At 38.1% G+C, this 12,716-nt stretch overlaps 2 protein-coding genes across 2 annotated transcripts in view; both read right to left on the bottom strand.

Annotated features, from left to right (window-relative positions):
* Positions 1 to 5,747, bottom strand: part of LOC136825103 (uncharacterized) — a 17,165-nt gene extending 11,418 nt beyond the window's left edge. The window contains exons 1-3 of the mRNA XM_067081146.1: positions 3,706 to 5,747; positions 451 to 1,898; positions 25 to 272 (exon numbers count right to left, since the gene is read on the bottom strand). Of these exons, the coding sequence (XP_066937247.1) occupies positions 25 to 272; positions 451 to 1,885 (1,683 nt within the window). The 5' untranslated portion in view covers positions 1,886 to 1,898; positions 3,706 to 5,747. The remainder of the gene's footprint in view (positions 1 to 24; positions 273 to 450; positions 1,899 to 3,705) is intronic.
* A 119-nt stretch (positions 5,748 to 5,866) lies between these two features.
* The window catches only part of LOC136825268 (gamma-glutamyl hydrolase-like), a 29,489-nt gene continuing 22,639 nt past the window's right edge, over positions 5,867 to 12,716 (bottom strand). Inside the window, exons 7-8 of the mRNA XM_067081324.1 lie at positions 10,030 to 10,267; positions 5,867 to 6,354 (exon numbers count right to left, since the gene is read on the bottom strand). Of these exons, the coding sequence (XP_066937425.1) occupies positions 6,230 to 6,354; positions 10,030 to 10,267 (363 nt within the window). The 3' untranslated portion in view covers positions 5,867 to 6,229. The remainder of the gene's footprint in view (positions 6,355 to 10,029; positions 10,268 to 12,716) is intronic.

Raw genomic sequence — 12,716 nt, 5'->3', positions numbered from 1 at the left:
GGGAAATTGACTAAATTGCTGTACTAAAATCAAAATGACCCTATTTATATATAATGTACATAAACCTACCCTGAAACAGCAATTACTTGGACAGTGTTCTCGTCGAATGTGATCTGTCCCAGAGCAAATATGACAATGTGGAACTCTGGAGCAATTGGATATAGTATGTCCCCACTGCTTACAGCGTGTGCATCTGGGCTCTCGGTTGTAATAACGATTTTTATGTGTGACATACAAGTCTGATGATATAATTTTCCAGTCACTCCTCTGGCCTAAAAAAAAAAAAATATTTAAAAATTGACATTATCTGCTGGGGCAAAGTAACAAACTGCAATGCTTGATTGAAAAATTGACAAATGCTGCCATCAAATCCATCATACACAAAATTCATGGCAAGAAACTAACTTTTTTTTTTTAATCAAGCAAAAGACAACACAGCACCAAACTCACCTGACTGCTGGTCATGAATTTCTTCTATGTCAAAATAATCTGACTCATCTGAATCGTAAAAACTTGCCATTTCTGGTGTGAATTTGGTGCAAGAGGGGGTCTTCTTGGTCGCTGGTCTTCTCTTGGTATAATCATACGTTGTCAATTGTCTGCTCTGATCTGCAGCTTTCTGCTTCACCTTGCGGTTGCTTTCTTTGCCAAAGTTCATAACGAGATTTGGGCTTTCTTTCATATACATAACACAGTCACTGTCAGAGGAAGATGATGATGATGACGATGATGAAGAAGATGGTACTGTAAGGACCGATACAGAATTAACTGAATGATCATCTGCTTTTGAAACAGATTTGGAGTTATGTGAATATGCCTCTGCTGTTGAAACAACTACAACTCTGGCAGATTGTAGATATCTCCTTTCTTTGTGTAGTTCCTGGGTGCCTCGGGGTACAGCATTTTTGTCCTGTGATCCGGTCAACTGTATTTCATCTTCCTCATTAACAACCTGACTTGGTTTTTGGCATGCTGGCAGAATTCTGCAGTTCTCACTTGTATCACTATCAATGGTCACTACTTCCAGTGCCTTCCTCTTCTTGATACTCCTCTTATCTAGACCTTTCCTCTTGATACTCATCTTCTCTAGAGCTTTAGCATCCTTGCCAAACTTCTTAACATCTGTTTTCCCAAACTTCCCTTTCTTACTGTTTAGCGTCTTTAAAATTCTGCATCTGGAATCTTCCTCATCGCTGGAATCACTCAAACTCAATGACTTTTTCCTCTTTCCAGTAACCACCTTTGTTTTCTTCAAACCCTTCACTGTTTTGCTTTGAGATAATTCTCCCTCAAGTTCATCCTCTTCATCAAGGGAATCAAAGATGTTACAATATAAATTATCAAGAGGGACTTTCCCTGATATGCTATCTACACTACAGATGCTCGGATTTCTCCTCCTCATGGGTAAATTTGAAAACCCCACAAGACCATCAATGTTACCGATCGTTGATTGTTGGGAGGTGTTAAACTGGTCGGAAGCAACAGGTTTTCCTTCAGAGTTTAAGTTCTTGGACTTTGTTTCAAGGCCATTCTGAATCTTTTGTTGAACCTCACTCACTTGATGGCTACTACCATTGCCTTCTATGTTCAATTTTCCTTCAAGAGTGTCTGTCACACTTTCCAAGTGACTTCCATTATTTGGAATTTTATGCAGATCTTCACCCACCTGGTCACAAGTCCTTCCATCATCTTTTTCACAGTAGTCTTTCTTTTGCTCCTCAGTCACACCTATTTGGGGGCATTTACTTCTATCACTTATTTCACACAAGTTTCTTTTAGGAATGTCATCCACATTTGTATCATTTGGCTCAAAATACAATTGGGCATAGAGCGCAAATTCTGCATCTTCGTCTTCACTCCCAAAATCACTCATGTTACCCTCCATTTTTCAGAGTATTCTGCAAAATGTATAAATTTTTCATTACGAATAATGGAAAAAATTTATATACATTATGAGCTAAGAATAGAACTTTTGTTTATTAATCACAGTAGTAACATAATTAGCAAGTGAATTTGTATGACTATAACATAAATATGAAAGTTACTCCAATGAAAATTAATTTTAAGATATCATTCAATTTTTCAATACAACCCCCTGTACTTTTACCAAGCCTTAAGCCTAATTAATGCCACACACAAAACGCCAAGCACCTCTTGTCCAGCCTGTCCAAATGGAGGGGATAACCACAAAAAACCATCTTTTATTTACGATTGTATGAAGAAAAGCCCAGCAGGACACCATGTTTAGTATTAGCCCCCTCAGGGATTAACATAAAAACATAAAGAAAAGACAGTAAATTTATCACAACTTTTGGTAAATTTCTCTAGTTATCTCACCCCTACTGCATCATATACACCCTTTCCTATAATGTTGTAAAACAAAAAACTTCATTAATGAACAATATTTCCATGTGGAGCTCTTCCTTTCAATAACCGTGACCTGCTTAAAAGGAAACTGAACATTTTTCAAGTGAGGTGCATCCTAACCTAACCTACAGTTGGGTACAATGCCCTGACCTGGCTGGAGGGCCTTTGACCTCCTGGACAACCCTGGAGCAAATGCAGAGTGAGGGGCCAGGGCTACTGTAGGTCTAATAGGCATTCCAGAAGGAATATAACCTAAAACTTAACATCAAGTAAATGGACTGGCCTAGGCTACCCCTTTGTGGTAGTATGCCTACCTGTCTCCCTACTCTGCATACTACCTGAGAGCGGATGCAGAGTAGGGAGACACACGGGTGGGCATGAGAAATCTGATCGTGAAAACAGGACAGGCTTCATCTTTTCTAGAATGCCACATCCTGACCTAACAAGACCTCACCTTCCTAACCTGACTTTGGGTGCTGTACCCTGACCTGGCTGGGGGGACTTTATTCCCCCTGGACCCTCCCAAGTAGGCTGACACTAAATACAGTATTGAAATCATATTGGTAGGACTAAATTTCCATTTGGACACGTGGTCTTGGACTGGCTACTACCTAAACAAACAACCTTAGGTTACCCTTTCCTTGAGCGTTGTGCCCTGACCTAAACAGATATTACCTTCCTAACCTAATCTAGGACATTGTGCTCTAACCTAACCTGGCCAAGGGGCTTCGCCCACCCATGACTCCACCAAGTAACACTTAACATCGGACACACTGACTGGCCTAGACTACCCCTTTCAGGTAGTGCACCTGCCCCTATCTCCCTACTTGTACCCTAACCTCAATGGTAGCTTTACACTGCAGAGTAGGCGAACATCGCACGTCGTTCTGCTATGCACAATGTAACCGGAAAATTGGCAGGATGCAGAGTGGGGGGGGGGGGGTCACGACATACTTGGGTGGTTGGGGGGGGGGTCCAGCAGAGACAAAGAGCTCCCCCAGCCAGGTTAAGGCAGGGTACCTGCTAGGCTAGGTCATAGCCTAAGCTATTCCGCAAAACTAGTGGTAGGCGGCCAAAAGAGGCTTATGCTTGCATAGTACTACATCATTGGAAAAACTACAATTTCGGGCAACTTTCTTATCAGAGGAGGCATAAAACTGAACGTGAGGCTTCTAGATTCTCTCGACGACATTCCGCAGCCTTGCTGGCAATCTGCTTCCTCCTTTCCTTAATTCTGATAATTACTGAGCTAAATTACCTAATAAAGTAAGTATAGCATGACAATATTGATCAATAATTCTCTAATTTTAATGAAAACTTTGCTAAATTCCCTCTTACCATAACACAAACGTGTACTGGCAAATATTACGGATAGTCGGGGACCTTATGGTGAATGTTTCCTCCATGTGCCAAATTCAGGTTAGTGGTCTGGGTCAGATAGTCTTTGCCTTTGCAACGGCACATCCTCATTTGCTTGTGAGACTTTTTTTATCTTTTGTTTATTATTCCAAATATCTTTTCTTCTTCTATTGTATTTTGCCTCTTTTCCTCTCTTCTTCTTCTTCTTATCCTTCTTAATACGGCTTTTGTATGATCTTTCATGACATAAAACTGACAAAAATACAATTGCTAGTGCGACTTTTTTTGTTTCTTTTCTCTATTATTACTTCTATATTTTCTTCTTCTATTGTATTTTGCCTCTTTTCCTCTCTTCTTCGTCTTCTCCATATGGCTTTTGTATGTTCCTTTATGTCATAAAACTGATAATGTACAATCGTGAAACACAAATGTTCGCGTGCCTTTTTTTTTCTTTTCTCTATTATTCCATGTCTTTTCTTCTTTTATTGTATTTTGCCTCTTTTCATCTCTTCTTTTCCCTATTTCTCATATGGCTCTTGTGTGCTCTGATATGGCATAAAACTGGTAAGTATAATCGTAAAGTACAATAATTGTTCGTGTGTTTTTTCCTTTTCTATATTATTCCATATATTTTCTTCTTTATTGCATTTTGCATCTTTCCCTCTCTTCTTCTTCTTCATCATACGGCTCTTGTATGCCCTTTGATGATGTAAAACTGATAAAAGTAACAATCGTGAAGTAGGCCTACAGTAGGCTACAAACTCACTGAACGACGCATGGTGGTCCAAAACGCCATGAAGAATATGCTACATGAATCTGAACATCTTTTAATGAATTTCGAGTGTGGTTATGTGGTGTTTGTGGATGTGGATGTGTTTGTGAAAATGTGATTATTGTACAGGTCTGTAATGGAGTGGGAACCTGTTAGTGTGTGGACATGATAGTGGGTATGTGTGGGTGAGTTCACTTTGTTTGGTTTTATGTACAGCCCTCCACAGGGATAATTCCCTCTCTGGCGGGCCCTTGTACAGTACGTTTTCGAAATAAGGTGCTTCTTATATTTTATAATTGTCTTTCAGTGTTTTCTCGTCAGTATCGTAGCTCCTGCAGAATAGGGGAGTCTTTAGTTCCTTTTTAAATTTGCACATTCTTCTTGTATGCTCTTCACTTCCGGCAGTATTTTGTTGTACAGTTTTGGTGCGCAGCGTTCAAATGCTCTCTCGCCTGACTTACAATTTGTTCTAGGTTCAAATAGCCTATAAGCTTCACTTGCATGTCTGATTACAATATTCATTTCGGGTCTAAAGAAGCTTAAGCAATTTCTCAGATATGTTGGTTCCTTCTTCGTTTTCACTTTGAACATCGCGCAAGTCAGGCACTTTTACGCAGAGCACTGCAAAGTTATGTTTGAAACGCACGACGGCACGAAAGTTACTGCTAAGTACAGTATGGAAGTAAGGATTTTGCTGCGGGTAAATGTGGGTGTCACTGTCTGTGTGTTGAGAATTAGACATCAATGTAAGGGAATGAATTGTATTCTTTTATGAATGTGCGGTTATGGGTGTGGGTGGATTAAGTAGATTGGGCGTGGGCGTGTCATGATAAATGTGGTTTCCTGCGGGTATAGATGCGTGTGTTTGTGTTCGTCTGGATATTTAATTAAATGCTTGCCACAGTTCCTTAGTTCAGACGTTGGGAAAATTCTTTTTAAAAGAATAACATATAAATGGAAATAATTTAACTCTCGATGTTTTAGATTTGCTGAAGCTTGATTCATACCGTTTGTCTAAGTTTGTAAACAAATTACTTGAAAAAATTAGTGGAGCAAAGTAAGTTTCTCGCTTTACCCAAAACAGAAAAAAATGGAAAGGATGGCATTTTTAGACTGAATTTACTCTGGGAATAATAACGGTTGAGTCTGTAAATAATAGTAGGTCACCTGGGCGTAGGCCTATACTAGAGGACTAATTTATCCAACGCCTTTTTAATAGTGTAAATAGGTGATATATTTCTAGGCCTATCTTTTTCTTATAGCAGTTACACTAGATATATCACATAGTTTTCTATATATTTATGTTTTGAAACCTTATTTTCTAAAATGTGTCTTAGATGTAATGCTGGTAACTGAGGTTTTCCTTGCTTATAACTGGTTTATTTTATTATTTGTATCTCATCCACATAAAGAACTTTCGTAATTTCCATTATGGTATCATTTCTTACTCTGTCTGCCACCTGATTCCCAATATTCTTCTTAAGTTGTATTCTCAAGACGACAAAAATCTCTTAGATAGTTTTAATTTCACACCATAATCTTTTGGAGCGTGTAGTTTAATCCTTTTTGATTACTGTACAGTACATGTGTCCTTAGACTTACGAAGTAAGATTGTGTAAACTTTATGAAAAATGAAGTAATTCTCATTTAAAATCCGCCCCCCCCCCAAAAAAAAAAGATTTGGAAAAATAACGACCAGAATTTTTGCTGGATTCCTAATTTCTCTCTCGTCTACCGGAAAAGGTAGACCTCGGTGTAAATCATTCCTTCATATCCGGTGAAGGTGCTTTGGTAGTTGTAGATCAAGGCTTCCTCCTCTTCCTCGGGAGTCAGGAAATGTTGGTCATTGAAGCGAGCTGCAAAAACAGAGAAATATGTGTTCTTAAATCTTGCAATTTATATATGCACGCACTTTCTACACGAGCCAAATTTGCATTTATTTATCTCCTGTAAAGGGCATTCAACAACCAAATTAGTTACCGTAGAGCGTCAACAACATGAGTGACGATCTCCCTGCCGAGCATTTGAACTCGGGCTCCCATATTGAAAGTCCTGGTCCAGTTCAAAGTAGCCTACTATGCTGTAGAGACGAAGCACTACAGCAGCTTTTTTTTTTTTTTTTCTTGTTTAATTATTATTAGAATATGTTATTTTTAAAGGTAAATTAACCATCACTGTAAAATATATTTCGAAATATTTCTATTCTGAAGTTTATTGTAGTTGAAGTAAAGAATTTTCCAATCTAACCTGTATAGTCTCAAATATTTGTCAAGTTCTCTTTCCATTTAAAGAATGACATAGAGTAATTTTGACTTATTTGGAATAATTAAGCCTACAGCAGCTTTATTTTTTTTCTTCTTGTTTAATTATTATTAGAATATGTTATTTTTAAAGGTAAATTAACCATCACTGTAAAATATATTTCGAAATATTTCTATTCTGAAGTTTATTGTAGTTGAAGTAAAGAATTTTCCAATCTAACCTGTATAGTCTCAAATATTTGTAAACAAAACCCACGAAAGAAAAGGCTAGCAGTCAGTTCTTTCCACTGAGTAAGAATAGTTAAGTAGTTAAGTAAAGAATGACATAGAGTAATTTTGACTTATTTGGAATAATTAACAATAAAAAATACATGCAGCATCCGTAGGTTAAGATTCTTTCTCTGTTACCAGTCTTAAGGCTACTTTCTCCTTGCCGTGATGGTTCGATAACTTTCACCATAAAGAAATTATTTTTATATATTCGAAAACAATTTGTACTTAGAGAAAGGTTTAAATGATATAGCCCCTTACCAAATGAATAATTTGAGGGCATAGGTCTAGCTTAGGCTGCCAAATTTAATTTTGTTGCTATTACCAATCTATGAGACATTTGGTTCGACGAAAACATACATTAAGCAAAGGTAGAAATACTAAATATTTTTCGCTTTGATTAGAGTAATAGAATCTCTTCTCTGGGATTTGGTTAGTCGTCTTTAAATACTTTCACGGTAACATGTTTAAACTTGGGCGTCATCTGCCGGGAGGACATATCCCCCCACTTTTCATTCAGAGAGGGATAACTTATCAATTGTCGCCCCCCGCCCCACTTTTTTCTTGACCCTTGAAACATAACTAATAAATCTGTAAACAAAGTGCCAGGCATACGGGAAAATATTTTGTAAATTTTTAATGCACCTATATTGTGTGGCTGCGTCCAGAGGTAAGCACTTTCTTTATCAATTGCAAAAATTCTTCAATCCTCGAGGGGGTGCCCACAAATGAATTGCCTCCATACATCTCTATCCTCCACCACTACTTCTCTTCTCATCCAACTATGTTACTGTTTGCAAAATTTTCATTTCATGCATTTAATGTATGAACAATCAATTCATTCAGTACTGTCCCCATCTATACTTTCTCTCGTTTTTCCGCTAGTACCGTCACAAGTAGTACTTTCTCATTCTTGTCATTCCTTATTTACTACCTCTTTTGCGACCTTCCCTAACCTCAGATATTAAAACCCATATTGGAGTAAAAGGCTTCTAAAGTTACAGGACAATGTTATTTTAGACACTCAATGGAGTCCTAAAAATCCTATAATATATTGCACCATAAAATAATAAGTTTATTTTTATCCTTATTGCTTATACTGTAAAAGTTTGTAATATTAAATACTGATCATAGTCTCTACAGAGTTAAGTGGAACTGCATATTGAGGATGAGGTCACAGAAGACTTATTCTACCGTATTTTAGCCAATCTGTAAATTGTGAACTTTATAAAATTGTTGACTGACTAATATTAACAAATTAGTCATCCTTTTCCCATAATACATCCATATACTCATATTTATATGGCATTAAAATATACCAGATAAGCTCATTTCTTCAAAATAATTTCTCGCTTCGCTCGCCAATATTATAACCGTATAATCAGAATGTCCCCCGACCCTTTAGAGCCCAGATGACGCCCCTGTGTTTAAAAGACGAGACTTGTTGACAAAACCAGTAAGCGACACATTTGCTTACTACAAGCCTTTTCAATAACGGACAAGCTATTTTTTTACTTTATATGATGCGGCACATGTAAGTGGATGAAGTTGCGATTTCAAAACTGAAGTCACCATTGCCATTAATTGCCACAATAATATGTTGGAAGTATGGCATGTTGACACAAAAAGGATTTGCTACAAATAAAAAACACAGCTATTTTAACTTAAAATTGAATAATAGGAGTTGTTTTCTATGTTTTGTTTACGTCGTCCTGAAATGCTCCCCCCAAGTGTGACGTTATGGAATTTTGTTGGGAAACCAAGTATGGTGGTATGCATTTTGTTAAACAACTCTAACACTGCCTTTAATGTCTAAAACTGAGAAAATGGTGGCACAGACCGTATCATACAAGCCTACATACATACATACTGCAGATAATCCTTACTGACTGACAAAATACAGCAGACGTCCTCATGCATCACAGTAACATGCTTAAAAGACAAGACTGGTTGACACATCTAGTGATATACCTGTAGGCCTAGGCCTAGGCCTAGTACTACTTAACATTTTTAATAACCATCAAGATCATTCTTACTTTATATCATGTGGCATGTACATAATAATGATATTCTGATATCAGAATTAAATTGCCACTACATTATGTGCCACGATAATATGCTGAACATGTGAGACATTGTTAAAGAAAGAAAGTGGATCTACTGCTACAATGACATATAATCTGACTAGCACAAAATTAAGGATAAATAAATTCTATTATGATTCATTTACATGTGAAATGTTATCCCATTTTCTCTTGAAGACTTGTTTTTCCTATTTTGACAACTGTAAGCTACACATTGTTCCATCATTTTGATCAGTATGAAAAAGAAATCAAAATCGCACTAAGCCCCTGTTCAATTTGCATGGTTACCAGACCTTTCCAGATGGTCGCAAGGCTCTGCAGCGCTGCCCTGGCTGGAAGACCAACGAACTATGTAGTACTGGTATAAAAATAGCATCTCCAGATATTTATCCACTATGCTTGTTACCCCTCAAGTATATGGCAGCCACACCTTCCATATTCAATCCTCCATGTGATGTGTTAGTGGTTTGTATTACAAAATCCTGTCCTAAAGTTCTCCTCTAGATTGGCATATGCTTCTCCTTCCAGATTTATTTCCAAAGGCAACTGATTCACATCAATTTACGCGAAGCACTTTCGATATTCTATGTAATTCAAGTTTCTAAAAGACTTACAGGTTCTTCTGCAGCGTTTACCCCTTGACAAGGAGGTAATAACGTAATTTGTCTCATCCATCCCCTAGTTTTCTTTTCCATCCTATCCTAGCCAATGAGTACCGTTTTCGCCACTCTAATTTAATGTCTCAGTATGTAGCAAAGAAATGCGATGTGCATTTAATCTTAGAAATCATGGAGTAGCGTATGTATTCTAGTGTGGTTTTGCCGTTAGTCATATGCTGGTGAGAAAGAAACACCCCAGTAACAGTTAATGATTCTCCCTCTCTCTTAAAAATATTAGACTGTAGCCACACACATACCTTGACTGACAAAGAAATTGGCAAAAAAGTGGGAAACTTGGACAGCTTCCGAGCTGTGAGGAATGTTGTTATGGTGCCCGTCAGCTGGCCACTGGAAAGGAGTCATTTCCGGGTGGAACTGACTGGCGAAGATTGGCATCTCACGATGTTCCACTACAGCCACGTACTCCAAGTCGAAGTAGTCGAAACTCGTAGCCAACATCCTGAAGTCACCGATCAGGCCGGAGGCAGTGAAGTTCTGCAAAATGCAGTTGATATAACAATGTCTGTTGAGAAATCTTTGCATGACCGTTGTAGGAAAGCAGAAGGTTGCCAATAGAGGTGCGTAAAGAAACGAGCAGGTAAAAGTTACTGCTGGTTTATTACAGATTCAGGCAGTTTATATAGCGCCGACTGGCACTGAACCGCTGATGACAATGACATGGAGCGTGACCTGAGGTCAAAACAATTAACAATAAGATGAACATGTCAATTTAAATACAAAAACATATAGAACTTCAATATGGATACAGTCTTGATGCCTGTGAATAAAGAAACATACGATACATGATTTATGACAGTTGACAAATACATATAAAGTTGAAATGGTAGAAAATGCGTGACCTGGCACATTAGGCGTGACGAATTGAGTGTGAAGAAAGTGGGAAGTCACCAAAGAAAACTTGCTCAGCAGAGACTTAATGACGCCTTCGAAGCACTCCGCTGACGTCGATGTGGTGACTTTACATACTTCTTAAGGCTTCTAAGATGAAAATGTCAAAATTGTATGGTCAGAGAGTAATTAATTTTTTTTTTAATACTGAGGGATGGGCAGCTTGTATTAAGCAAATCAGGTAAGCGTGTTTTAGCCCTTGACATAAATCGCCTCTTATCCATAAAACAAAATAATGAGTTTGTGTGATCTCTCAGTTTCAACCTTCTGACTGAAAACTTATGAGTCCTAAGTTTCAATGTTCATGTTTTTAATGAAGTGAAGGCAGCTGCATAGCTTATTAGATATACTTTGATAAATTTGGAATGAAAGGTGTACAAGGAGGAAAATCTTTTGCAGTTGCACTATGAATCAATTGTTGCGAGAGGGTTAAGGAAAGTAAGATGGAAGAAAGAGAATATGAACAGAGGTACAGTTAAAGAGAATGGAAGGGGTTGCACCTAAAGGTCTAAGGATGGGACGCTGCAAAGAACCTTAAGTAATGCCTACAGTGCACCGCATGAGCTGCACTGAAGGCATAATACCCCTACGGAGGAATGAAAGAGTAATCTTTATCAAACTTGTAAAGTCCCCGCTGAGCAAGTTTTCTATGATGAACCACCCGTTTTCTTCAATATCACTCCTATAGGATCGGGTCAAGCAAAATTAGCCATATTTTTCCTGTGTAAATATGTATCTATTACTAATTCATTTGTATCTCTTCTTTTGCACATGTGTTAGAATGTTGTTATGTCAATTCTTGTGAACTCACTTTTTACATTATTTGTATTTATCCATTGTAATTATTACTGAGAGCAATTGACCTTGGGTCACCTAAATTCTATTGCATTCCTCTGTGTGACGTCCACACGTTGTTTTATAAGTGGCTTGTGTTCTGAATAAACTAGCAGAACCTGTCCTCCTGCTCATTATTCAGCACATCTTAAAGTGGTGACCCCAGAGTGGTTATCAGAGCCATTAGTGGAATCATACGGCGACCTAGTTTTGGCTCCATGAACTACCCCACGTCCCTAATGGACTAAAGACGGTGCTGTAACCAGCGTTCAGGCGTGCTGACTGTGTAGTGTAGCTAGGGAAATAAGATAGAAAAAGTAAAGAGAGAGAGAGAGAGAGAGAGAGAGAGAGAGAGAGAGAGAGAGAGAGAGAGAGAGAGAGAGAGAGAGAGAGACGTAAAGAATAAAAAGGGAGGCAGAGGAACAATGATAACACCTAAAAGCTGTTGTTATTACTGTGGATTCAAATACGCTGACTGAGGTAGAACTTTTAAACTAACTCAAAAACAGTGAGCGAGTATAAAAAATATTTTTAAAGCCATAAAAGATTGGAAGATGCAGTGGTCTTGCGATTAGCTTAACCAAATCATGAGTCAGCACAGCCAAAAAGCTAACATCAGCCAGCTCTATAACCCTGCCTTCAATAGGAGGCGTTTTCATGGAAATTCCAGGAAACTGGGGGCTGGACAAAGTGATGTACTTCAACACCCTCCAGTCAAACATGCTAGGGAGTGGTCTTTCACACACCCTCCTAAGATCATCTCCAATCAAGTCCTCTAAGGAGAGATTTAAATCACACCCACTACAGTCCTTTACAATCAATTATTTGGAGGGGAGGCCTTGCAGATAAATCCTTCCAATAGGACTAGAAGGAGGTGGAGATTGCAGATAACAAGAAATCCAGGGGTTCAACAGTCTGGAGGGCGACAGAAGAGGAGCAGATTCGAGCTGTGTCCACCAGGGAGAGTACGTCTCCCCTTGTTTTCGTGTTCCCCTATAGAATGAGTCAAATTAATTACTCAAGAGTGATTTCGTTTATACCACTGTAACATCTTTTTATTTTGTACTGATATTGTTAATCTTTATAAGTTAAATTCCATTATTAAAGTGAAGAAATTACAGAACTTGTCTCTATACGCCTTCCTGAGAGATATCAATACTTTAGGATAATTTATCTTCAAGAACAGACCTTAAAGAAGAAA

Source organism: Macrobrachium rosenbergii, chromosome 37 (assembly GCF_040412425.1).
Source record: "Macrobrachium rosenbergii isolate ZJJX-2024 chromosome 37, ASM4041242v1, whole genome shotgun sequence".
Lineage (NCBI taxonomy): Eukaryota > Metazoa > Arthropoda > Malacostraca > Decapoda > Palaemonidae > Macrobrachium > Macrobrachium rosenbergii.
The sequence above is the reverse complement of the archived record's forward strand: the minus strand, read 5'-3'. Positions and strand labels throughout refer to the sequence as shown.